The 25,866-nt window shown below is 41.1% G+C and overlaps 1 protein-coding gene across 2 annotated transcripts in view; it reads left to right on the forward strand.

Annotated features, from left to right (window-relative positions):
- LOC147027194 (paxillin-like) overlaps positions 1–25,866 on the forward strand; it is a 70,799-nt gene that overhangs the window by 19,268 nt on the left and 25,665 nt on the right. For both annotated transcript variants that reach the window (XM_085883393.1, XM_085883394.1), the window contains exons 4-5: positions 5,669–5,775; positions 15,599–15,720. In XM_085883393.1, coding sequence (XP_085739519.1) covers positions 5,669–5,775; positions 15,599–15,720 — 229 coding nt within the window. The remainder of the gene's footprint in view (positions 1–5,668; positions 5,776–15,598; positions 15,721–25,866) is intronic.

The raw sequence follows: 25,866 nt of genomic DNA on the forward strand, positions 1-25,866 counted from the left end.
TATATATATATATATATATATATATATATATATATATATATATATATATATATATATATATATATATATATATATATATATATATATATATATATATATACATACATACATAAAGTGGCAGTGTAAAAAATTTCAATATCAATTATATTTACAAAAAATATTAATCAAAACAGTTAAATAATACAAAACAAATCATAAAATATGAATTGTAATAATGTCTATTTAATTAAACTGTCCAATAAAAGGAAAAAAATTAACAAATTTTTGTTTTTTTCTCATAATACTATATGAAAACCATTGATTTATGAAAAAGTTACCTTAAACATGTTTTTCTATTTTATACTTGAATTGTATGAGTTGTACAACAGAAAAATAAGCTAAGATAATTAACTTCTAAAGTTAGAAGAAGTTACTAAAACAATAGCATCATTGGGAGCCTCCTGGAAGGGGATTCCCGAGGGATGCCCCTGGGAATCCCGGGAATTCCCGGGGAAATCCCACTGGCTCAAAAACCTCATGGTGCTCTCAGAGAAGACTTATAAAGAAAAAATAAGGTAAGATTTTGGCTTGATTTACTTTTATAGCCATTCAATGTATAATTTTAGTATTGTAGAAAGGCAGTAAATCATAGGTCAGGTCAGGTCAGGTATGGGAGCATGTGCCAGAACAGCACGTCGCTGCGTCCACTTTCCGCCGGTACTCCAGGGGCCTCCGTCTGGCCATCCCCCAGGCAGATGCCAGGCCCATCCCCATCTCCTTGAGATGATGGTCAACCTGTTGCAACCATGAGGCACGTGGTCGACCCACTGGCCTCCTCCACTCATGAGACTCCCTCGCTGAGAGAATCTGGTGAGCAGGATCAGAGTCAGGAAAACGAGCCACATGTCCATACAGCCGCAACTGACGCTCACGGACTATGCAGGTAACAAATCTCATCCGAGTCTCTCTCAGCAACCGCTCGTTGGACACAAAATCCGACCAGCGATAGCCAAGGATTCTCCGAAGAGACCTGGTACCAAAGGAATTAAGTCTCCGTCTCAGATCCTTGGTCAGAGTCCAAGTCTCGCACCCATAGAGCAAGACTGGAAGTACCAAGGACCTGAAGACTCGGACTTTCGTCCTCCCGCACAGGTACCGGCAGCGCCACACCCCATGATCCAGTGAATCCATGACTCCCCAGGCCCGACCCAGACGTCTATTGACCTCTGACTCGCAGCCAGCAGAGACATGAATATCACTGCCAAGGTAAGTGAATCTCTCCACGACCTCAACATCCTCACCACAAACAGACACAGACAGGACAGCAGCATCCAAGATGTCACCGAAAGCCTGGATCTTAGTTTTGACCCAAGAAACCCGTAATCCCAACGGCTCCGACTCCTCATTCAGCACCTCGAGGGCCCCCAAGAGGATGTCTAAAGTCTCCGCAAAGATGACTGCATCATCTGCAAAGTCAAGGTCCGAGATCTTGACATTCCCAAATGACGCACCGCAACTTGATCTCTCCGACATCCTCCCTAGAATCCAGTCCATACAAGTGCTGAAAAGTGTGGGGGCAAGTACACATCCCTGACGAACTCCAGTAACAACTGGAAATAAGTCAGAGATGGTACCACCACACTTCACAGCACTCTCAGTACCAGAGTAGAGTTCAGACATCAGATCGATCAGTTTTGGTGGCACCCCACGAAGACCAAGAATCCTCCAGAGGACATCCCGATTCACTGAATCGAATGCTTTACAGAGATCAACATAGGCTGCAAGCAGCCCCTGCCGAAACTCTCGTCTGCGTTCGGTGAGGACACGAAGTGCAAGGATACGGTCAATCGTTGACCTCTTTGGTGTAAAGCCTGACTGCTGTGGACGCTGGTGCTCAAGCAGATGGTGGCGAACCCTATCGAGAATTATCCGAGCAAAGACCTTGCCCGGCACTGAGAGCAGCGTCACCCCTCGGTAGTTGTTGCAGTCTTGGCGATCACCCTTCCCTTTCCAGAGAGGGACAACAAGGCCCCTCTTCCAGTCAGTTGGGATGATGCCTGTGTTCCAGGCAGAGCACAAAACTGCATGCAACGACACGAGTGCAGCATTTCCACCAGCCTTGAGAAGTTCGGCATGGATGCCACAGATCCCTGGAGCTTTGCCCCGTTTCAACTGGTTCACCGCAGCCCATGTTTCCACAAGCGTAGATGGACCACAGTTGATTCGAGGGTCAGCAACAGGGATTGTAACACCCTTGACGTCCAACTCGACAGTTGGGGGATCAGCCTGGTACAACCGCTCAAAGTAACCGGCCCAGCGGGCCTTCACTTCAGACTCCTCTGTCAAGAGCCTACCACTCTCTGCTCGAACTGTAGTGCTCCGAGGGATGGGCTTGGATGAACGTAATGCACGAATTCCCCTGTAAGCGGGACGAGAATCACCTGTCCACAGGTGATGCTCTACCCCCTCACAGATTCCTCGCACATAGGCCTCCTTGTCCACCCTCAGTGCACGTACAGTTTTACGCCTCAGCTCCCTGAACAGCTCAGCTCTGCCATTCAGCCTGGCCCTGCGACTCTGGTCAATGGTATCCAGTGTCCCTTGAGAGACAAAATTCTTCTTTGCCCTGTGGTGAGCTCCAAGGCATCCACCGGCAACATCAAGGACAGTGGTCTTGAAGGCGCTCCACAACTCTTCAGGACCCCCCAAAGCACCCAGACCCCCCAAGTGTCCACTCAGCCTGTTCGCAAACTCCTCAGCTACTCTCTCATCCCTGAGCTTGGCAACATCCAGCCTCGGCTGGGATGGTACCATTCTCCAGGATTTAAGGTGCAGCTTTAGAGTTGCTACAACAAGCCTGTGGTCAGTATTGAGGAACTGAGCACTCCGGTAGACCCTGCAGTTCTGGATCATCCTCCAACGACCGTCAATGAGGACATGGTCAATCTCCTTTGCCACACCGCCAGCGTTGGAATACCAAGTCCAGCGATGAGCTTGTGGGCGCTGAAACCATGAACCAGCCACCCTAAGTCCATGACTTCTTGCAAAGTCAAGGAACTTAGTGCTATTCTGGTTCATAGTTCCTGACCCATGGGGACCAACACACACCTCATAACCGTCCCTATCAGTTCCAGTCGATGCATTGAAATCCCCCAAGACTAGAAGTGTATCTCGTCTGGGGCAGTAAATCATAGGTTCCAATATATAGAATTTTTACAGCGCGTACGCTGTATACAATTGCACCGAGTTTGAAATGTTATCATAGCCATCTTGGCCTATCATCAAATTAGTGTTGAAGAATTATGGATATCATTTGGAGTGGGCAGAAATAAATGCTACATCCCTATCCATCAGTATGCCAGAAGTTTGGGACCACAGATGTGTTCAGCTCTGCCTTACTAGCACGTCTATACCGGCTGTGATACAGTTTCAGCATTTGCAGGGCATGGCAAAAAATCTGCCTGGACGGTGTGGAAGGCATTCCCTCAAATCACTGACACATTTGTCAGTCTCTCCATGAATCCTTCTGAAATAACAGAGAGTCAAATGGCACATCTGGAGAGGTACACAGTCCTCTTGTATGACAGGACAAGTTCACGTACAGACATCAATCAATGCCAACAAATGCTTTTCACCAAGAGAAGTCGGCAAATCGAAAATATCCCTCCCACAAAAGCAGCATTAGAAGAACACTGCAAAAGGGCAGCTTTGCAAGCAGGACACATTTGGGGGCAGTGTCTGATCAGGATGCCAGAGGTACCGGATGCATGTCAGTGGGGCTGGAAGAAGACTGACCAAGGAATGGTACCCCACTGGACAAATCTCTCCAAAGCCTCTGTTCATTGTCAAGAGCTCCTTCACTGTAACTGCCAAAAACGATGCAGTGGGAGATGCAAGTGTATTAAAGCTTCCCTCCCATGTACAAATCTGTGTGCTTGTGATGGACAGTGCTCTCGGGATTGAAGGAACATAGCATTGCTGGACAGAATTTCTTCTGCAGCTGTGTGTCAATAAGCTACATATGAGCTCTTGAAATTAATAATTTGCAATATTTACATTGTCTAGCTACCTCTATGATGCGTCTCTGGGGTATATAAATACAGACAAAAGGTAGACTGAGTAAAAGATTTAACATCTGTAACTACTACAATTTAAATGTTGTTTAATCAAAATAATGGGAATTAAACTAATTAAAATACCATTATTAATTATTTAAATTTTTTTTTTAGATGTAACCTCAATTTCTTTGAATCATGTATGAAATATGGTGATATTAAAGCATATGCAAGTAATATCTAACATAATTTGATGGAAATAGTTGTTTTTTAATACTGATTAATTAGCGTTTGGTGGCCATCTTAGATTTTGCTTAATTACACCCAAATCTGAATTTGGCCAGTTTGGGTCTCATTCAAAGATTAATCTATACATAAAAAAACTCCCTTTGTGCCAAATGGAATGTTGGTATCCACTTTTGCAAGATCATTTCACCAATTTACCCCACTATGATCGATGAAGCGGTTCAAGAGAAATAATTTTTTAAAAGATTTTTGTTCAATCCAATATGGCTGCCAGACCATGTGACCTTTTAATTATTTGTGAACACCCTGGTATCCCCAAAGTTGGGGAACATGTGGGTCAAGTTTCCCCACGATTTGTCAAGCTGTTCTGGAGAAGAAGATTTTAAAATGTTTATTCTTCAAAAATTCATAGCTGCCAAACCATGTGAACTATGACATCATAGGTGGAGAACTTTTTGTTCCTCATGAATCGGTGATCATATCTTTAAAGTTTTGCCTCGATCTGTTCAGCCGTTTCGGAGAAATTTTTTGAATGCTTTTGTGTTAAAAATAAAAATGACGGCTGCGGAACCACGTGATTGATGACGTCATTCAAAAATTTCCCCATACAATTTAGCCCAAGATGACCCTCAAAAAATTTCATACTGATCAGATATAGCATTTTATGTGTGCAATTAAGACGTCATAACGAATAGTTGGATAATACGAGGATGGAAAATGAGGATTTGGTTGTTCATATACATATTGGACAAGGAGTGAGTTTTAAATTCCATCTGCAAGTGTGCACCAATCCCTCAGGGCCATGGATGTGCTGCTTAGGGAGATACCAAACAAGGGGGTGAACAAACAGGAGGAGGAGGAGGAGGAGGAGGAGGAGGAGGAGGAGGAGGAGGAGGAGGAGGAGAAGAAGAAGAAAGACAAAAAGGAGATGGAAGGAAGCATAGCAAAAATGAAGTGAAAACATGCATTTGAAGAGGTGCTCTCCACTCAGAGTGCACACATGCAAAGTTTCACAAAGGGTGTAACCTTTCCATCAGTTTAGATTCATTTCAGCCCAAATTCCATCGCAGAATAGATTGACAGAATATTTGTGCACAATATTTAAATTTACATTATTAAACCGTTTTGCATGTTCGGCTTGTGTAGTTGAGATTATAAGTATTTGGAAAAAATCTCTGCAGAACACCTGAAGGAACCCAGGGATGCAATTTGCACCTCCTCAAGGTCGCCTGGAGAACCATGTCCACCACCTACCTAATTTCCCCTTCACATCCCCAGTTTGGGAGAATACAAGTGCAACTATCAGTGTTTTTTTTTTTGTTTTTTTATAACATCACATTTAATGTCACCTTTTCGTCATAACTTTGATTCTTGCATTACTTTGTCAGATTCCCCTCCCAATCAGTCCAGGTTCCTGTCTCGATGCCAGGAGAATCAAGGACAACTAAATTGGAGGATTCAGTCAGAATGAACATTGAGCAACTCCAAAAGTCAGGTGTGAATCTCATTCTACGTTTTTCACATTATAATATCTGATATGATAGTCCATCATTCCTGTGGCTTATTGAATTGTACCAAGTGTTGAACCGACAGAACCAGAATCAACGTTTTCATCCATGTTTCTTTTATTTGATTTGAGGGATTTAACTCTGAAAATAAGCACTCTTTCCTCTTTGTTCATGCACTCTAGATTGAAAAATAATAGCGTGTCAGTTCTACATCTTGCCAACATATCTGGAGGCTATCTACCCAGCGAGGTTCAGGATAAAGCTGTCACAATAATTGGTCTGGTCGGGGGGTTTATCCAACTAAATTGAATAATTTGGCTGGAATGATGGGAATAAATTCGTGTAAAACCTGTGCTGACTTCTTCGCTGCTTCACATGATAATTTTGAGGATTAGTTGACATTATAAAAATCGGGCCTGAAACAAATTAGTTCACCATGACTCCTCAAAATGAAAGCACCACCAACTCGTATAGCAGCCCAGCAGCAATCCTGAGGTCTGATGTTTCAATCACACAGTGCTCTTCATCTGGTACTATGCAGACATCAAGTACCAAGTGTTAATTATCCTCCCAAGGAGCAGAGGGCATCGCATCACTGAAATATATAGATGACCAGAGCCAACATTGTTTTGTTCATCATTTTCATCGTCGCGACTCAGTTCCAAACTATATGTCCCAATTGTTTTAATTGATGTTAAAATGAAAACCCAAAATGCACCACTCTTCGTGACAGAGATTCGAATTGAACCCCATAAGTACCAACTTTGTAAAGTTAATTAAAATCAAGATTCTCCTTTTGATGAGTGGCTGAGCTCCGTGCTACCAATACTAATTTGGAGTCAGCTATATTTGAATCCCACACTCTTAACATCAAGTTAGATGTGTGAGGTTTTAATACCATACGGTTTATGGCAAGTTGGAGGCAAGAGGTTCTAAATCCCACTGCTTAGAACAACAGTTTGAATCCCACACTCTCAATGCCAATTTTAGAGCAAGAGGTTCTAAATGTCCAATAGATATGTAGCCCCGATGTTATGACCAGGGAATGATGCACTGCAGACCAATGGTTTAAAAGACCTCACTGTGATCCAATCACAAGGATTAGCCAAGTGATATAACGTTGAATTTGTGAAATTAGTTAACTTTGGAGCTGGTAAGCAGGAATGTGAACAGGAGGGGTAGTATGGGGAGGATGTTGTATGCGGACGATCTGGATGTTGTGGTGGAGAGTAGGCGGGAGATGCAGGAAGTACTGGGGGAGTAGAAGGAGGAATTTTGGAAGCATGGGCTGAAGATGAGTATGGAGAAGGTGACGTGGGTCAGGCAGCAGAGAGAATAAATTTATATCAGGTTAAAGGGGAAGGAGATCAGACATGAAAATAGGTTTGAGTATTTGGGAGCAACAGTGACCAGGGATGCCAAGTCTGAGGCAGAGGTGTGGAGGAGGATTCAGGTGGGTAGGAATGCATGGAGGAGGGTGGAGGGAGTAATGGCAGACACAAAGATATCAAGGAAATTGAAAGCGAAGGTTCTGATGTCGTGTGTAACGCCGACCTACCATTACAGTCTGGAGACAGTGGCACTGACAGAGAGACAACAGAAGCCGCAGGTTTGCGAGAACAACTGGGTCAGGAAGATTGCGAGAGTGAAAAGGGTGGAGAGAAGGAGGATGGATGAACTGAGGGAGGAGATTGGTGTGCAGATGAGCATGATGGGCGGATTGATGAAATGATGGCTGAGATGGGCTCGACACTTGGTGTGGATGGGGGAAGAGAGAATTGCAAAGAAAGCAGATCAGTTGAGCGATAACGGTAGGAGGAAAGAGGTCGACCATGGTTGATATGGGAGGATTGTGTAATATAAGGAGGGATATTGGTGAGGTGGGGGTGTTTGGAGAGTGGAGAAAGTAGGTTGAGGACAGGGTGAAGTTGAGGAGTACCGTGGTCAAGGCAGGGCAGAAGCTTGGTGCCATTAGACCTCACCCCCTATAAAGGGAAGAGTAGGAGGAGAAGAAGTTAACTTAAGTTAAGTTCAAGCTGACACCATGAGCATGTGAAGAAGAGAGAACGGAGCCAGAAGCTTTACAAAAATATACTAATGTATTTGACTGTAATTGAAAAATGGTGTATATGTATCACAATTTGTGTGTAATAAGATTCAATTGTTCATCCAGCCTCAACAAGCTAATGTTAGCTTCAATAAACTAGAGTACTGTGTCTGGAAATCGCTGATGGTTCCCATTATAGCCAACTCATAATATTTGCCAATTGGTAGCACTTGAAATTTTGCCTCATAATAAAGCGAAAAAATTAAATAAAAATTATAACAAAGTTAAATAATTGAAAACTGAAAAAAGAAAATAAATAATTGAAAAATTTAAAATTGAAAAAATAAATAACTAGAGCAGCACTCGGTAGCGCACATATCTCCGCCAGGCTGAACAGTTTACGTTTTGTACCCCATTGATGGCCTGGATCTGAACCAAAATCGAATCCGCTTACTCTCGTCATCGAACCAACTCATCCTCCTAGTTTTGTCATAACCCGTCCACAACTTTTTGAGATATTGTGCAAAATTATATCGTTTTTGGCCCTATCTCTCAATTGTGATGGATCACTTTTAAAACATTTAAATTCTCTTATCCGGGTACAGATCTTCACCAAAATCTCATCAATTTTGCCCTTATCACACACCTAGAAGTCAGGAAATTAAGAACTAATGAAATCTAGAAGTCAGGAAATTGCATTCATTGTTTTATGCCTGGTTGCCTGGAAACAGCTCAGGATATATTGAGAGCAAATGATTGAGCAGATACAAGTGGTTTGCAAAATTATGATTATGCGACGCGCTTGAGAAGCCCACAACATGAGATCCACAACACAATCCACTGTGTCAGTCACAAGACAGGTCCAGAGGGGGGAAAAGTGATGTAACATCCCCAAGAGCTGTGGGGACCAAGCACGTCTGAACACTTTACTGAAGAAACCATGTCATTAAAAAACCGAGTACACCAGTATAAAAAAAATACCGAGAGGGAGAGGGACTCCCAACATCTTCTAATTTTGTATGTTTGTATGTTTGTCTATCTGTCTACGTTATGTTATCATGCCCATAAGTATCTGTGCAGAGACCTAGAGTTACACCTCTTTACCTTTATCTATCTATCTCTATCTCTATCTCTCTCTCTCTCTCTCTCTCTCTCTCTCTCTCTCTCTCTCTCTCTCTCTCTCTCTCTCTCTCTCTCTCTCTATCTCTATCTCTTTCTTTCTCTTTCTCTTTCTCTCTCTCTCTCTCTATCTTTTTCTCTCTCTCTCTCTCTCTCTCTCTCTCTCTCTCTCTCTCTCTCTCTCTCTCTCTCTCTCTCTCTCTCTCTCTCTCTCTCTCTCTCTCTCTCTCTCTCTCTCTCTCTCTCTCTCTCTCTCTCTCTCTCTCTCTCTCTCTCTCTCTCTCTCTCTCTCTCTCTCTCTCTCTCTCTTTTTTCTCTCTTTTTCTCTCTTTCTCTCTCTTTCTTCCCCTTCACTAACAAACTGTGGAACTCTTTTCCTTCTCATGTCTTTTCAAACACTCATGACCTTCCCCTTTTCAAAAAGTTTTTTACTTCCTCAAAAACTCTAAGACAATTCTCTCTTTCTTCACTTTTACATCTATGCAGTTATTTAATTTAAGGTCTGGCCTAGATGAGGACTATATAGTCCATGACTGGAGTCTTCAACATAGAACAAAAATTGGTCTCAAATTGAAAAGGCGAGATTTTTTTTGAGTGAAACACAATGAACGTTTTTAAAGTCCATGAAAGACATTTAAATTGATGGCTTAACTTAAACTTTCCCCATCACTGGGGGTGGATACTTTTCCTCGTGATTAATCATCTATAATGGAATAAAAGATTTATAACCTGTAACATTCCTGTGTCATTAATTATACAGCTTTAATGAGTTGTGATTTTGGAGTAATAACAGGAAATGTAATTGTAAATATGTGCACAGTAATTAAATATATTCGTTTATTTTTACCTCCGTCACCGAAGGTGAAGGAGGTTATGTTTTCACCCCTTTCTGTCTGTTTGTTTGTTACTTGCAAAGTCGAAGATTTTTCAAGTATATTGGTCATTCGATTTTGTTATTCTGTTTGTCTGTTTGTCTGTTTGTCACCTCCAGTTCACATTTTAAACCGATCTTCACGAAACTTTACCATATGGTAGAGTTTGTCATAAGGAAGATGCATATTGTTTTTGAGGTCAAAAGGTCAACACAGGTCAAAGGTCAACAACTTTGATGGGATTTCTAAAATCCTCAATTTTCATCCGATTGACTTGAAATCTGAAGAGGATTTATATTTCAGGTCAATGAATTCAACTAGCCAAGTATTTTTGAGGTCAACATAGACCAAAAGGTCAACATACACCAAAGGTTAACAACTTCGGTGAGATTTCTAAATTTTCAATTTTCATCCGATTGACTTGAAATCTGAAGAGGATTTATATTTCAGGTCAATGAATTCAACTAGCCAAGTATTTTTGAGGTCAACATAGACCAAAAGGTCAACATAGTACAAGGTCAACAACAAAGGTGGGATTTCTAAATTCCTCAATTTTCATCCAATTGACTTGAAATTTGAAGAGGATATATATTCTGGGTCACTGAATTCAACCACCAATTATTTTGGAGGTCCACATAGGCCAAAATGTCAACATGGACCGAATTTCTAAAATTGTCAATTTTCATCCGATTCACTTGAGATTTGAAGAGGATATATATTCTGGGTCACTGAATTCAACCACACAATTATTTTGGAGGTCCACATAGGCCAAAATGTCAACATGGACCGAATTTCTAAAATTGTCAATTTTCATCCGATTCACTTGAAATTTGAAGAGGATATATATTCTGGGTCACTGAATTCAACCACACAATTATTTTGGAGGTCCACATAGGCCAAAATGTCAACATGGACCGAATTTCTAAAATTGTCAATTTTCATCCGATTCACTTGAAATTTGAAGAGGATATATATTCTGGGTCACTGAATTCAACCACATAATTATTTTGGAGGTCCACATAGGCCAAAATGTCAACATGGACCGAATTTCTAAAATTGTCAATTTTCATCCGATTCACTTGAAATTTGAAGAGGATATATATATTCTGGGTCACTGAATTCAACCACCAATTATTTTGGAGGTCCACATAGGCCAAAATGTCAACATGGACCGAATTTCTAAAATTGTCAATTTTCATCCGATTCACTTGAAATTTGAAGAGGATATATATATATATATATATATATATATATATATATATATATATATATATATATATATATATATATATATATATTCTGGGTCACTGAATTCAACCACACAATTATTTTGGAGGTCCACATAGGCCAAAATGTCAACATGGACCGAATTTCTAAAATTGTCAATTTTCATCCGATTCACTTGAAATTTGAAGAGAATATATATTCTGGGTCACTGAATTCAACCACCAATTATTTTGGAGGTCCACATAGGCCAAAATGTCAACATGGACCGAATTTCTAAAATTGTCAATTTTCATCCGATTCACTTGAAATTTGAAGAGGATATATATTCTGGGTCACTGAATTCAACCACACAATTATTTTGGAGGTCCACATAGGCCAAAATGTCAACATGGACCGAATTTCTAAAATTGTCAATTTTCATCCGATTCACTTTAAATTTGAAGAGGATATATATTCTGGGTCACTGAATATATATTTTGGAGGTCCACATATATATATCAATATGGACCGAATATATATAAATATGTCAATATTCATATATATATATATTTGAATATATATATATTCTGGGTCACTGAATTCAACCATACAATTATTTTGGAGGTCCACATAGGCCAAAATGTCAACATGGACCGAATTTCTAAAATTGTCAATTTTCATCCAATTCACTTTAAATTTGAAGAGGATATATATATATATATATATATATATATATATATATATATATATATATATATATATATATATATATATATATATATATATATGTATATATGTATATATATATATATATATATATATATATATATATATATATATATATATATATATATATATATATATATATATATATATATATATATATATATATATATATATATATATATATATATATATATATATATATATATTCTGGGTCACTGAATTCAACCACCAATTATTTTGGAGGTCCACATAGGCCAAAATGTCAACATGGACCGAATTTCTAAAATTGTCAATTTTCATCCGATTCACTTCAAATTTGAAGAGGATATATATTCTGGGTCACTGAATTCAACCACACAATTATTTTGGAGGTCCACATAGGCCAAAATGTCAACATGGACCGAATTTCTAAAATTGTCAATTTTCATCCGATTCACTTGAAATTTGAAGAGGATATATATTCTGGGTCACTGAATTCAACCACACAATTATTTTGGAGGTCCACATAGGCCAAAATGTCAACATGGACCGAATTTCTAAAATTGTCAATTTTCATCCGATTCACTTGAAATTTGAAGAGGATATATATATATATATATATATATATATATATATATATATATATATATATATATATATATATATATATATATATATATATATATATATATATATATATATATTCTGGGTCACTGAATTCAACCACCAATTATTTTGGAGGTCCACATAGGCCAAAATGTCAACATGGACCGAATTTCTAAAATTGTCAATTTTCATCCGATTCACTTGAAATTTGAAGAGGATATATATTCTGGGTCACTGAATTCAACCACACAATTATTTTGGAGGTCCACATAGGCCAAAATGTCAACATGGACCGAATTTCTAAAATTGTCAATTTTCATCCGATTCACTTTAAATTTGAAGAGGATATATATATATATATATATATATATATATATATATATATATATATATATATATATATATATATATATATATATATATATATATATATATTCTGGGTCACTGAATTCAACCATACAATTATTTTGGCGGTCCACATAGGCCAAAATGTCAACATGGACCGAATTTCTAAAATTGTCAATTTTTATCCGATTCACTTGAAATTTGAAGAGATTATATATTCTGGGTCACTGAATTCAACCACCAATTATTTTGGAGGTCCACATAGGCCAAAATGTCAACATAGACCGAATTTCTAAAATTGTCAATTTTCATCTGATTCACTTGAAATTTGAAGAGATTATATATTCTGGGTCACTGAATTCAACCACCAATTATTTTGGAGGTCCACATAGGCCAAAATGTCAACATAGACCGAATTTCTAAAATTGTCAATTTTCATCCGATTCACTTGAAATTTGAAGAGGAGTTGCATATTTCGCCATTGAATTCAACCACCAATTATTTTTCAGGTCAAATTTGTTTTATGGATTTTGCAAGTATCGTGCTCTGCACGACGTCTTCTTCTTGTTTGTTTGTCTGTTTGTTTGTTTGTGTGCAGGATATCTCAAAAAGTTGAAGACGGATCTGAATGAAATTCTGTGGACAGATTGGTTGTGTGACAAGGATGTACTGATTAGATTTTGGTGAAGGTCTGAATCCGGATCCAACTACTAGAATTTTTCAGTTATTCTTCACCATTGAGAGATCGGGTTAAAAACGATATATACCACGATATCTCAAAAAGTTCTGGACGGATTCGGATGAAACTTGGTAGACACGTTGTGTGTTTGGCCCGGGTAATACGTGGCGGAGGTATGCGCTCTACCGAGTGCCCTTCTAGTTGTAAATGCAATTACTCCATTAATTATTCTGTTCACATCCGTGATGTCACTTTAAACTTCTGTAAAACACATTGATGGCAATAATTGCAATTAGCTAATCCTTGTGTTTGGATCACATTAAGAAGGTGTTTGGAATCATCGTGGCTGCACTGCATGGTGCACTCAGGAAACTCAGTTGGATCTCTTTGACCACACCGAGACACCATTTCACTACAATATCAACTTTTCTCAGCACCGGTGCTCAAAGTCCATTGGTATAATCATTCACCCATGCACGTCAAGCGAAAAGTATGGTTAAGCAATTGCTTCACTTTGTCTGTCTGTCTGTCAATTAATGTTCGTTTATGATCAAGGAACAACTTCATTTCATTTGAACACGAATCAGAACATGAATCAGAAAAGAAACCTGTCATTTAACACGTTGACTTCAGTTGTGGGGAAGGTGTTGGAGATATTAATTAAGGACCAGATGAGGAACCATTTAAATCAATACAAACTAAGTAAAGGTAGTCAGCATGGGTTTACCAAAGGTAGTTGCTGTTTAACAAATCTGTTAGAGTTCTATGAAGCAGTGTCTGATTGGGTGGATGAGGGAAAGGCAGTGCACATAGTATATCTAGACTTTATGAAGGCATTTGATAAGGTACCACATCGGAGGTTGTTAGCCAAAGTGAGGGCTTGTGGATCGGCTGGTCAGGTAGCTAATTTAATTGCTGCAAACTAGCTTAGTGGTAGGAAGCAAAGAGTGGCTGTGAGTGGGAGGATGTCAGGTGTGGGGTACCTCAGGGATCAATACTTGGACCATAACTATTCATTATTTACATAAATGATTTGGATAATGGGGTAAAGAGTAAGCTTTCCAAATTTGCAGATGACACAAAGCTCGGAGGTGAGGTGGACAGCAGAGGGGGTGGTGAACAGATACAGGAAAGTATTGATACTTGCATGCCTGGTGTTGGCTTAATGATTAGGGTGGTAGGCTTTGGATCCGAGGGTCCTGAGTTCAAATCCCACTCATCTGTTGAATTAATACCAGGTGGGGTTAACTCAGCCTGTCATCCTTCCAAGGTCGGCAAAATGAGTGCCAGCATGCTGGTATGCTGGTATCCTGTGTCGGAGTGGCGACCCATCCAGGATTGTGCCCAATAGCCAAGGAGACTGCTTAGGCAGCACCGACGCTCTGCACAGAGTATGGTCCCAATGGATGGATGGATGGCATCATTCTCACAAACTCCGTTCCAAAAGGGGCAACGGCGTTAGTGGTAAGTTCGTGTGATGTGTTCCAAAAACAGCTTATTTCAGCGAGGCAGAAGAGACATCTGGAACTTGCATAGTCAGGCTTCTGCTTCCACTATGACAATGCACCACCACATCATGCTGCTCAGGAGCAAGTATTATTTGAAGAAGCAGTGCATTCCATTGACCCCACATCCACCATATTCCCCAGACCTTGTGCCCAGTAATTTTAAGTTATTTAGCAAAAATGAAGACGCCCTTCGTAGTCACAAGTCTTCCTCCAGATAAGCGTTGGCATCGAGGATTTATCAGTGGGCTCCATATACCCATGAATAAAGATTTGTTGCAGTCATCACATCATGGATGGATAGGTATGAAAAGTGTGTAGCACTCTTTGAGGACTATGTTAAGAAGAGAAGTGTGTGATCGTGTTTGTAAGTTGTGCATGCTTCTTGAAATAATTTCGGAAACATTTATATTTGAATATTTGATCAAATTTCACCTTGATAGGATTTGGCATTGTGGGAACCAGACTTGGTAAGGCTGAAATTCAGATGCAGATTCAATATTGTCATTTAGCGAGCCCATTGAAGTATATATATATATATATATATATATATATATATATATATATATATATATATATATATATATATATATATATATATATATATATATATATATATATATATATATGAGATATGCCATGATGTTCATGTGGTTGGAAGTTTTGATGTTAATTTAATGAAGATAAGGGATGTGCACACATAATTGTTTTTGTGTGTGCGATCAGAGGCAGACGAAAGTAAGCAAGAAGAGTCACAGAACCGTGTTTCTGCCTCTTGTGCCACGCGTGACCTGGATGAGCTTATGACGTCACTGTCAGATTTCAAAATACAAAACCACATCAATAAGGTGCAGTGCAATGACTCGATGCTTCGAGTTGACTTGATATCTATGCTATCAGTTTTATTGTTATTTTTTTTGTTTGGAGATGATTGTTCTAACAGCCTTACTCCAAAAGTACATCAACTGCTCAATTCTCCTGTTTTTGTGTGAATAAAATAGATAGAAATTGGAACTTTTATTTGGAATTTTATATTGAAATATAAAATTAGACAAAAATTTAATTGCTTCACTTCCGATTCCTCATTGGAGATCACATGTGGCTCTGTGCTGCAAGTCATCTCCCTCCAGAGATAAGGATACAGTCCAGAATTGTCTTGTCTTTTATTTTTATTGTTCTTTGTACTCGTCAGGAATTGTATTTCCAGTGTTTTGTGTAAACATCTATGTATCTGCTCCTCTTGGTTCTCCTCCGATGTGCTTCCTTCTCTCTAACCCTCTGATCCACCAATAATAGAAGTCTTCATGAAGGTCAACTTCACAGATCTGTCCATAGAGGCTGCTGCAGCTAACACATATATTGTACGTCTCATGGAAACATTTTGTTCACAGGATGTCCTGGATTCTTTGGTGTGTCGCCCCGGTTATTGTCCCATCCGCTCTGACAGGCCTGATTCCTGCACAGCTCGGTGATGTCGCTCCGTATATTCGTTTCTCCCTCCCGACCACCCATGCCACTCACTGGTCGCCCCCCCCCCCAATCCAATGGACCACATTTGGCTTTGTGCATCTCTCCATAGCGATGTATTGTATATTTGTGTTGTCTGCCATCCCCGCAACTCTGACTCGATATACAAGGCTTTCTCAAAAAACATTGACACTCTGCTTTCTGCTCACCACTGTTCATTCTTCCGAATCTGTGAAGACTTTAACTGACACCATTCCACCTGGCTTGGTGTTGGTTCTCGCATCTCTGTACATGACCAAGCAGCTAAGTCATACTGTGAAACGACTGGAGTCACTTGGATCTGTTTCTTTTCCGAAACACATCTCCCCAAATGACAAGCATTCATAACTGGACTTTGCATGTCAAACCTTTCCTCAACCTTGTCCCCCCCCCCCTCTTACGCAGATCCTCTGGGTTCTTCTGACCATGTTTTTGAAAAAGTGGGCATCTCCTCAGCTGTTACTGTACAAGAGAACCCAGATGGTACAGACATGTTTGTCAAGTTGTAAAGCTGAATTGGTCTGGCCTAATAGACACTCTTTCCAATCAAGACTGATCCATCATTACATCAGCTCCTAACACTGATTGCTTCACTAACTTCTTCACCAACGGACTAATCTTCTCTTCTCACAAATACTGTACATCCCATCACACATTCAACTTTTTTGTCCATCATCTCAATCCGTTTCTCCTCACACTTTGGAACCAGTGTGTGTCTGCCATAAGAAGAGCCAGGACCCAACATCAGACTCACCTGCAATCCAAATTCACCAGCCTCTCACCATCCTCCACAGCCTGGTTGGAGGTGGTCAGGTCTGTGTCTGGTATACATCTCCCTCCCATTACTTCCACCCTAAAGGATGGAGTCAAGCTGGACATTGCTTAAGAAAAATCAGAGTTCATGAACATCCATATATGTCCCTTTCTGTACCCACTCTTTCCATCATTACAGGATGTTCTACACGGCAGATGTATATCCCCTGACATGGTGGAGATGTTTATTACCGACTCAAAATATCTCTTCTGCAACTGGTCCTGATGACATAAGTGCTATAATCCTCAGGAACTGTGTGCCCCTCAGTTCTCTCGTTCTCTCTCTCGTTCTCTCTCTCGTTCTCTCTCTCGTTCTCTCTCTCGTTCTCTCTCTATCTCTATCTCTATCTCTCTATCTCTATCTCTATCTCTATCTCTATCTCTATCTCTATCTCTATCTCTATCTCTATCTCTATCTCTATCTCTATCTCTATCTCTCTATCTCTATCTCTATCTCTCTATCTCTCTATCTCTCTATCTCTATCTCTTTCTCTCTCTCTCCTTCTTGGATGGGCAACTTCCTCCATTTAAAAAAGGTGCAAACATTACTCCCATCCATTGCACAATGCAAACATACAAGACTTTCATATGGTGCTCCATGGAGTATTGTTCCCGCTTCATACATTGCAGTTACAAAGAGGGCATCTATACCATTGGTATCTCAAGGCAGGAGGCGGATTCCAAAGCACTGTCAATATTCCACCGGCGGCAAGCTGACCATCTCTATTTTATTAACCTTACATCCGGTCTTGCTCCTCCTACCCTCTCCTACCTCTGTCCTCCCCAAGCTACCTGAGGCCACATGTATTCCTCCAGAAACCCTCATCTGCTGACCTTTCCAAAGACCAAAATTGTTGCTCACCTGGATTCATTTACTCACTCATTCTCCCGATTGTGGTATTGTCTCTCTGTGTCGTTTGACTTGTCCTCTTCACTTCAGTCTATCAAATGTGTTTCCCATCGCTATCTCATGTGCTTTCCCATGTACATCCATGATCTATTCAACAAACACCGATTCTTATCCATTCTGTTCTTTTTCAGGCCATTGTTACTGTTGTTGGTATATTCCACCTTTACTCCTCGTGTATGGCCAACTCTCACCCCATATCCTTCAGTAGCTGTCCTTTATGTTCAGCAACTCCATAAACCCAGACCATTGTGTAAAATTAAATTGTGCTTGATCACTATATCTGTTGGGGCACAAGTAGGATTCTGAAACACCAATACTTACGAGAACTACAAATTTGCTCTCGGGAGAGCGCACACCAACACCGACCGGGCTGAATGGTTTAAGTTTTGTTTCCCACCGATAGGCCGGATCTGCACCTGGATCATAACCAAAATCGATTTGGTTTGTTCTTGTCACCTACCCAAATCATCTACCAAGTTTCGTCCGAATCCGTCTATAACTTTTTGAGATATCGTACTATGTATTGTTTTTGGCCCTATCTCTCAATGGTGACAAAATCACCTGAAAAATTCTCATATCCGGATCTGGAACCGAATCTTCACAAAAAAACCTAATCAATATTTATTTATCTATTTTTTTACATACAAACTCGAGGCTTGTAGAAGAGCACACTGAATGGATTAGGACGTACCAGAGAAAAACACAGGACACAAAACATGCAAGAACGGAGTCCAAGAAAGAAGAACGAGAAAATTAGGAGGGATTTGGGTGAGGTTAACGAGGGTAGAAAAGATCATGGTTTTCAATTGGGGAAGATCTGAGATGGTGGTGAACAGCTCTCTTGAAAACCTAGAAGGAGGAATGACATTGAAGAGGATTTAGAAGTTGATTCCACAGGTGGGGAAAAATGATGAACAAATGAGTGGAGGTGAGCGGTGATCCTGGATTTAAGTAGTTTTACCAGAAGAGGGTTGATAGTGGACTGTGTGAGCCCTGCAGAAACCTGGGAGATGAGGGGAGGGAGACAAAGCCTGGAAAGAGCGGAAGGTGCAAGACCAAAACGAAGTCGGTGAAAGACAGAGAGACCACTGACCTATCTGCATTGGCAAAGTGATAAGCCCATAGACTCAGCTTCAGCACGGGAGATTCCAATGATCTTGAAGGCCTTTGTTTCCATGGCGTCAAGCTGAGTAAGATGAGGCAGGGGTGTCAGCCCAGAGGGGAGAGCAGTATTCCAACAAGTTGTGGATGAAAACGTTGGAGGTGGATTGGAGTTCAGATGTGCCAAGGAAGGCCTTTGACGCAAGATGCCCAGTAGGCGATTGCTTTGGAGGCCAACTTTGGAATGTGGCTTCCCCAAGAAAAATCAGAGCTGTGAGACCCAGGAATTTGAGAGACTCAACTTCCTCAAAAGGATTGTTACAAAAGTAGATGGGAGGATGGGGGTTCCAGATGCTCCTTTCGGAGGGATAGATAGTGAGAGAGTGAGATTTGTCGGGATTGAAAGACATATTCCAAGTGTTTGACCGGCTTGTGATTATATCAAGTTCTGAAGAGAGGTAAGAGGCTGCGACCTCCCTGTCTGAAAGATGAGGGATGTCACGGCAGAGGGTGGAGTCATCAGCAAGTATATAAAGAGAATTGTTCAGATAGTCAGAGATCATTGATGAAGATCAAGAGACATTTTTGTCCATCTGTTTGTCTGTGAGCAGGACATCTCAAAAGGTTACGAACGGATTCGGGTGAAACTTGGTGGAGAGGTTGGTTGTTTTACAAGGATGAATTGATTCGACTTTGGTGAAGATCCGGATCTGGATAAGAGAATATTTTAAATTTTAAAGTGATTCTTCACCAGTGAGAGATCGGGATAAAATGATATTAGGCATGATATTTCAAAAAGTTGTTGACGGATTGTAACAAAACTTTTTGGATGAGTGAGAAGGTCACAAGAACAAGCCAATTTCGTTTTAGTTCAGTTCTGGATCCAGATCCGGCTTTACAGTGGGATAAAAAACGTAAACTGTTCAGCCTGGTAGAGGTATGCGCTCAACCGAGTGTCGTTGTAGTTAACAATGCAACAATCAACTGCGGCACAGATTTATGACTTGACATTGATCACATATGCCTGGTGTTGGCTTAATGGCTAGGGTGGTGGGCTTGAGATCTGAGGATCCTGAGTTCAAATCCCCTTGTTTGTTGAATTAATACCAGTTGGGGTTGATTCTGCCTGTAATCCTTCTTAGGTCAGCAAAATGAGTGCCAGCTTGTTGGTATCCTGTGTCGAAGTAGCGACCCATCCAGGATTGTGCCCAATGGCCAAGGAGACTGCTTCGGCAGCACCAACGCTCTGCACAGAGTATGGTCCTGATGGAATGGATTGATCACATCTTTGCCCAGCCATGTTGTGGCAAATTGGTCAGAGTAATGTCGAAATGTTTGAAGCCAAGTGAAGTGGCCAAAAAACATATAGAAAGTACCAAAATCAGGAAGTAAAAAAACACAAATGGATTGGCGATTAAATATCGAGTCGAGATGATTACAAACTAATCTCTTTTGTTTTCATTATGCCCGATGTATAACTGGAGCAAAAGAGAAAAGAGCGACAGACCAATCTCTCTCTCTTTCTCTCTTTCTCTCTTTCTCTCTTTCTCTCTCTTTCTTTCTCTTTCTCTCTCTTTCTCTTTCTCTTTCTCTCTTTCTCTCTTTCTCTCTTTCTCTCTTTCTCTCTTTCTCTCTTTCTCTCTTTCTCTTTCTCTCTCTCTTTCTCTCTTTCTCTTTCTCTCTCTCTCTCTCTTTCTCTCTCTCTCTCTCTTTCTCTCTTTCTCTCTCTCATCTTTTCTTTGTATAATAGTGGGGCAACTTAGTAGTCCGGGAGCCAACCTGTGTACGAGGCTGTTTTAGGGTTGGACCTTACAGCCTCTGCTATAAAATTTTACACCCCCAGGATGTTTAGATATATGTTTGCAGTTCATGAAAACCAATGTTGGCAATTCATAAGCTCTTGCGAAAAATTTTGGCGGCCGTTTTTGTTTGAGGAAGATTTGAAAAATTTGATAAAACAGCAATTGTCAATAAAATTTCTAAAAAAATTAAAAAATCACATTCATGAAAAATAAATGTGAACTAAATGTAAGAATTCAATCAGTGCATTGTAAAATGACAAAAAAAATTGCCTTTGTGAAAGTAAACCTCGTAAAAGTACATAATTTTGTGAAAAATGCCTTAAAAATAACGTTTTTTGAAGATGGCCTTTAGAACTTTTCTTATCATAGGCAGATGCTGCATTAGAATACTAATTTCTCTTAATGTGATATGAACATGGTATCCATGGCTAATTAAAACAGCAAATTTGATTGAGTTCTATCAATTTTTAAAGAGAAAATTAACATTTTTGTCAACCAAAGTTACCCCTACCCCCAAAATCCTCTTACTCTATTGAACACAGTTCGGTTAAGGTTTGCTGGATCCAGGTTGGGTACTTCACAGTTCACTCTTCCAAAGGAAAATTCAATGGTGTTTGGAGTGACATGGCCCTGGAGCAGACATACAACAATGAAGGGAAGACATCTCTGTTCAAACGCATATCTCAGGCACCAGCTGCTCGAGATAAATATGTGAAAACAGCACCATTTCTCACAGCTGTATCAGAGAACATAAAGTCTATGGCTAATCTAGGCCAACAGGAATCTACTCATCATGGAGAAACACAGAAGCAGGCAACAGAAGAACATATGCATGTTGAGGAGATCAAGAAAGTGATATGCCAGCAGATGATAAACCCATTCCAGTGTAACAACCAAGTGGATCTGCTCAATAGAGCAACTGGTGAGAAGGATGCTTCAAAAGACTTGGTCCATGCTCAAGCTAAGGGCATGGAAGCCATTATGAAAGCAGAAGAGGTGGTCTCTATTAAGATTGAACCACTGAAGCTGGTAACTTTCTCCTCACAGAAGAAATCAAAACCATCAAGGAAACAGAGTTTAATCAGGATCTATCAAGATGAGACTGCAACTACACGTGTGCTGTGTTTCTATCGAGATGCCGACCCAGTCACAAGACAGATTGCATTTTCCCATGAGTGGACAGACTATCCATCATCCCTGTTTGAGGTTGATCCACGCTTAGCACAGGGGGTTGTAATGCGCAAAGGCAACGAGTCTGATTTCGTGGCAGTGCTAATTGCTGAAGCTGAGCAGGATGTTGTTTTACAGCTGCCATCATTACCACAGAGTGACCTATACACAGTTTATCTGGTAGACACAATGGCATTTGTAAATAAATACCAAAAAATGGGTGCGAAAACATTTGGTGAACTTCCCCAGCTGTATCTTCGCAAGCAGGTGTATCCTGCAGTTGAAACCTGAAATGTGCAACTGTGTCAACATCATTGGTGATCAGTATGATTTTGATGATAGCCAAACTTTGAAGGGTGATGAGCAGCAGAGGAGAAACCAGACAGACCAGGCAAGACAATTCTCACCATCCAAGAGTCTAGAAATTCCGGACTGGAATTTATTCATGAAGAATCCAAGAAATAAAGGAAATCTTCAGAACTTCATTGGCACTTCCCTTTGTGAGAGTCCTGAAGCTATTCCGGATGGAGTGACCATCATTCTTGGTAGTATGATGGAAAACAAAGGTCACACTCTTTCCATCACATCAGCATCAAGTTCAGTTCTGGACTTACCTTGTGAAGAACATGAAGAGGCAGACACAAGGATTATTGCTCATCTTGCGTATTGTGTGGAATATCTTGATCACCATCGAGCTGTTGTGCATGCAACAGATACAGACATAATTATGCTGTGTATATATCACTTCTGCTGCTTGAACACATTGCAAGAACTCTGGATACAACGGCAGAATCAATACCTACCTATTCATGAGCTGGTAGAAGTGTTGAGCAAGAAGTACCAGAAAATCCTCTTGATGTCGCAGCTACACTTCTGTGCACATATGTGTTGTGTGGATGTGACACAGTGAGCTACCCATTCAGAAGGGGAAAAGAAGAGGTCAGGTCAGGTATGGGAGCATGTGCCAGAACAGCGCGTCGCTGCGTCCACTTTCCGCCGGTACTCCAGGGGCCTCCGTCTGGCCATCCCCCAGGCAGATGCCAGGCCCATCCCCATCTCCTTGAGATGATGGTCAACCTGCTGCAACCATGAGGCACGTGGTCGGCCCACTGGCCTCCCACTCATGAGACTCCCTCGCTGAGAGAATCTGGTGAGCAGGATCAGCGTCAGGAAAACGAGCCACATGTCCATACAGCCGCAGCTGACGCTCACGGACTATGCAGGTAACAAATCTCATCCGAGTCTCTCTCAGCAACCGCTCGTTGGACACAAAATCCGACCAGCGATAGCCAAGGATTCTCCGAAGAGACCTGGTACCAAAGGAATTAAGTCTCCGTCTCAGATCCTTGGTCAAAGTCCAAGTCTCGCACCCATAGAGCAAGACTGGAAGTACCAAGGACCTGAAGACTCAGACTTTCGTCCTCCCGCACAGGTACCGGCAGCGCCACACCCCATGATCCAGTGAATCCATGACTCCCCAGGCCCGACCCAGACGTCTATTGACCTCCGGCTCACAACCTGCGGAGACATGAATATCAATGCCAAGGTAAGTGAATCTCTCCACGACCTCAACATCCTCACCACAAACAGACACAGACAGGACAGCAGCATCCAAGATGTCACCGAAAGCCTGGATCTTAGTTTTGACCCAAGAAATCCGTAATCCCAACGGCTCCGACTCCTCATTCAGCACCTCGAGGGCCCCCAAGAGGATGTCTAAAGTCTCCGCAAAGATGACTGCATCATCTGCAAAATCAAGGTCTGAGATCTTGACATTGCCAAACGATGCACCGCAACTTGATCTCTCCGACATCCTCCCTAGAATCCAGTCCATACAAGTGCTGAAAAGTGTGGGGGCAAGTACACATCCCTGACGAACTCCAGTAACAACTGGAAATAAGTCAGAGATGGTACCACCACACTTCACAGCACTCTCAGTACCAGAGTAGAGTTCAGACATCAGATCGATCAGTTTCGGTGGCACCCCACGAAGACCAAGAATCCTCCAGAGGACATCCCGATTCACTGAATCGAACGCTTTACAGAGATCAACATAGGCTGCAAGCAGCCCCTGCCGAAACTCTCGTCTGTGTTCGGTGAGGACACGAAGTGCAAGGATACGGTCAATCGTTGACCTCTTTGGTGTAAAGCCTGACTGCTCTGGACGCTGGTGCTCAAGCAGATGGTGGCAAACCCTATCAAGAATTATCCGAGCAAAGACCTTGCCCGGCACTGAGAGCAGCGTCACCCCTCGGTAGTTTTTGCAGTCTTGGCGATCACCCTTCCCTTTCCAGAGAGGGACAACAAGGCCCCTCTTCCAGTCAGTTGGGATGATGCCTGTGTTCCTGTGAAAAGAAGAGCGGCACAGGTTTCTCTGGGACTGATAGGAAACCTTCCCCACCTTGTTGATTTTGGAAGAGATAGTGAAATGGCAGCAACAGAATGTGTCATTGATGAGGCCAGAGTATACTGGACTGCTCTGCATGGCCAAAAAGGGTTCAGCTGTTTGGATACCCTCAGGCAGCATATGTTTGTCTCTTCAAAATTAAACCTCAGGTCACTGCCAGCAACAGAAGATGCGTTTTACTTCCTTGTTTTAAGAGCATTGTATCAATTGCTTCTGTATAGACGTGCACATCTCAGTGACCGAGCACTTCCCCCAGCCACAACATTTGGCAGAACCCTTATCAATGGAAAACTGGTCCCAATTCTCATGTCTAAGCCAGCCAAGCCAAACATAGACAAAACGGTGTCTTGCATGTGCAAATTATCCAAATGTCTGAAACGATGTTCATGCAAAAAGGCTGCTGTGCCTTGCTGAGTGACATGCATATGCCTTGGTCAGAGAGGTTCATGTGGTGGAGTTGTTTCAGAGAGTGACTCTTCCTCTGAAGAGGATGTTTCATGTCACAATATTGTGTTAATCCATTTCTAATTTTATCTTCCTTAAAACCATGGCATGTAAAAGTATGTTCTTGTTCCTGACCCCATTGATAGTCAAGCATTTCTGAGTTACATAAATCTTTTGTTGTTTGACATATAACCTTGTCAATTGAAGGTAGGTTAAATCTACACCAATTGTGATATAGGAAATGAACTCCTCTTTAATATGAGGGGTCATTTGTGTATATAGGTTTAGTGGTTATGATTTTAGGACAATATGAATTACCCCTACCCCCATCCTACATCTTCGCTTTTGCCAACATTTTGTTATCAGAGGGGGCTCGCAAAAGTGTTGACTGTGTTGTTGCGCAAGAGTTTCACCATTGCCAACATTGGTTTTCATATACTCAAAGGGTGTCTCTTTATGAAAATCAACACAAAAATTTTATAGCAGACCGGGCAATTTTTTTTTTAATTTTGATCGGTTGGCTCCCGGACTATAGCTAAATATAGCATAACAATTGTGCATTTTGTGAGGAAAGCACCAATTTTGTCACACTAGTAGCCTATCATATATTATGAACAGATTTGGATATTGGGCCATCTCAAAAATTTTGATGGAAGTGGAAAATGGCTGACACAGCGATCAGCGGCTGAATTTGAGATGGCCCAATATCCAAATCTGTTCATAATATTGTTGCGGATTTCGCGCCCGCCGGCGTGCGACGGCCACGTAACTCGAATCGCGGCACGTCGCCCACCGGACGGACAATCCAGTCGTGACCCTCTCGGACTAACGCCGGGAACCA

This window comes from Eptatretus burgeri, chromosome 5 (genome assembly GCF_056783735.1).
Source record: "Eptatretus burgeri isolate ZD-2024b chromosome 5, Ebu_testis_v1, whole genome shotgun sequence".
Lineage (NCBI taxonomy): Eukaryota > Metazoa > Chordata > Myxini > Myxiniformes > Myxinidae > Eptatretus > Eptatretus burgeri.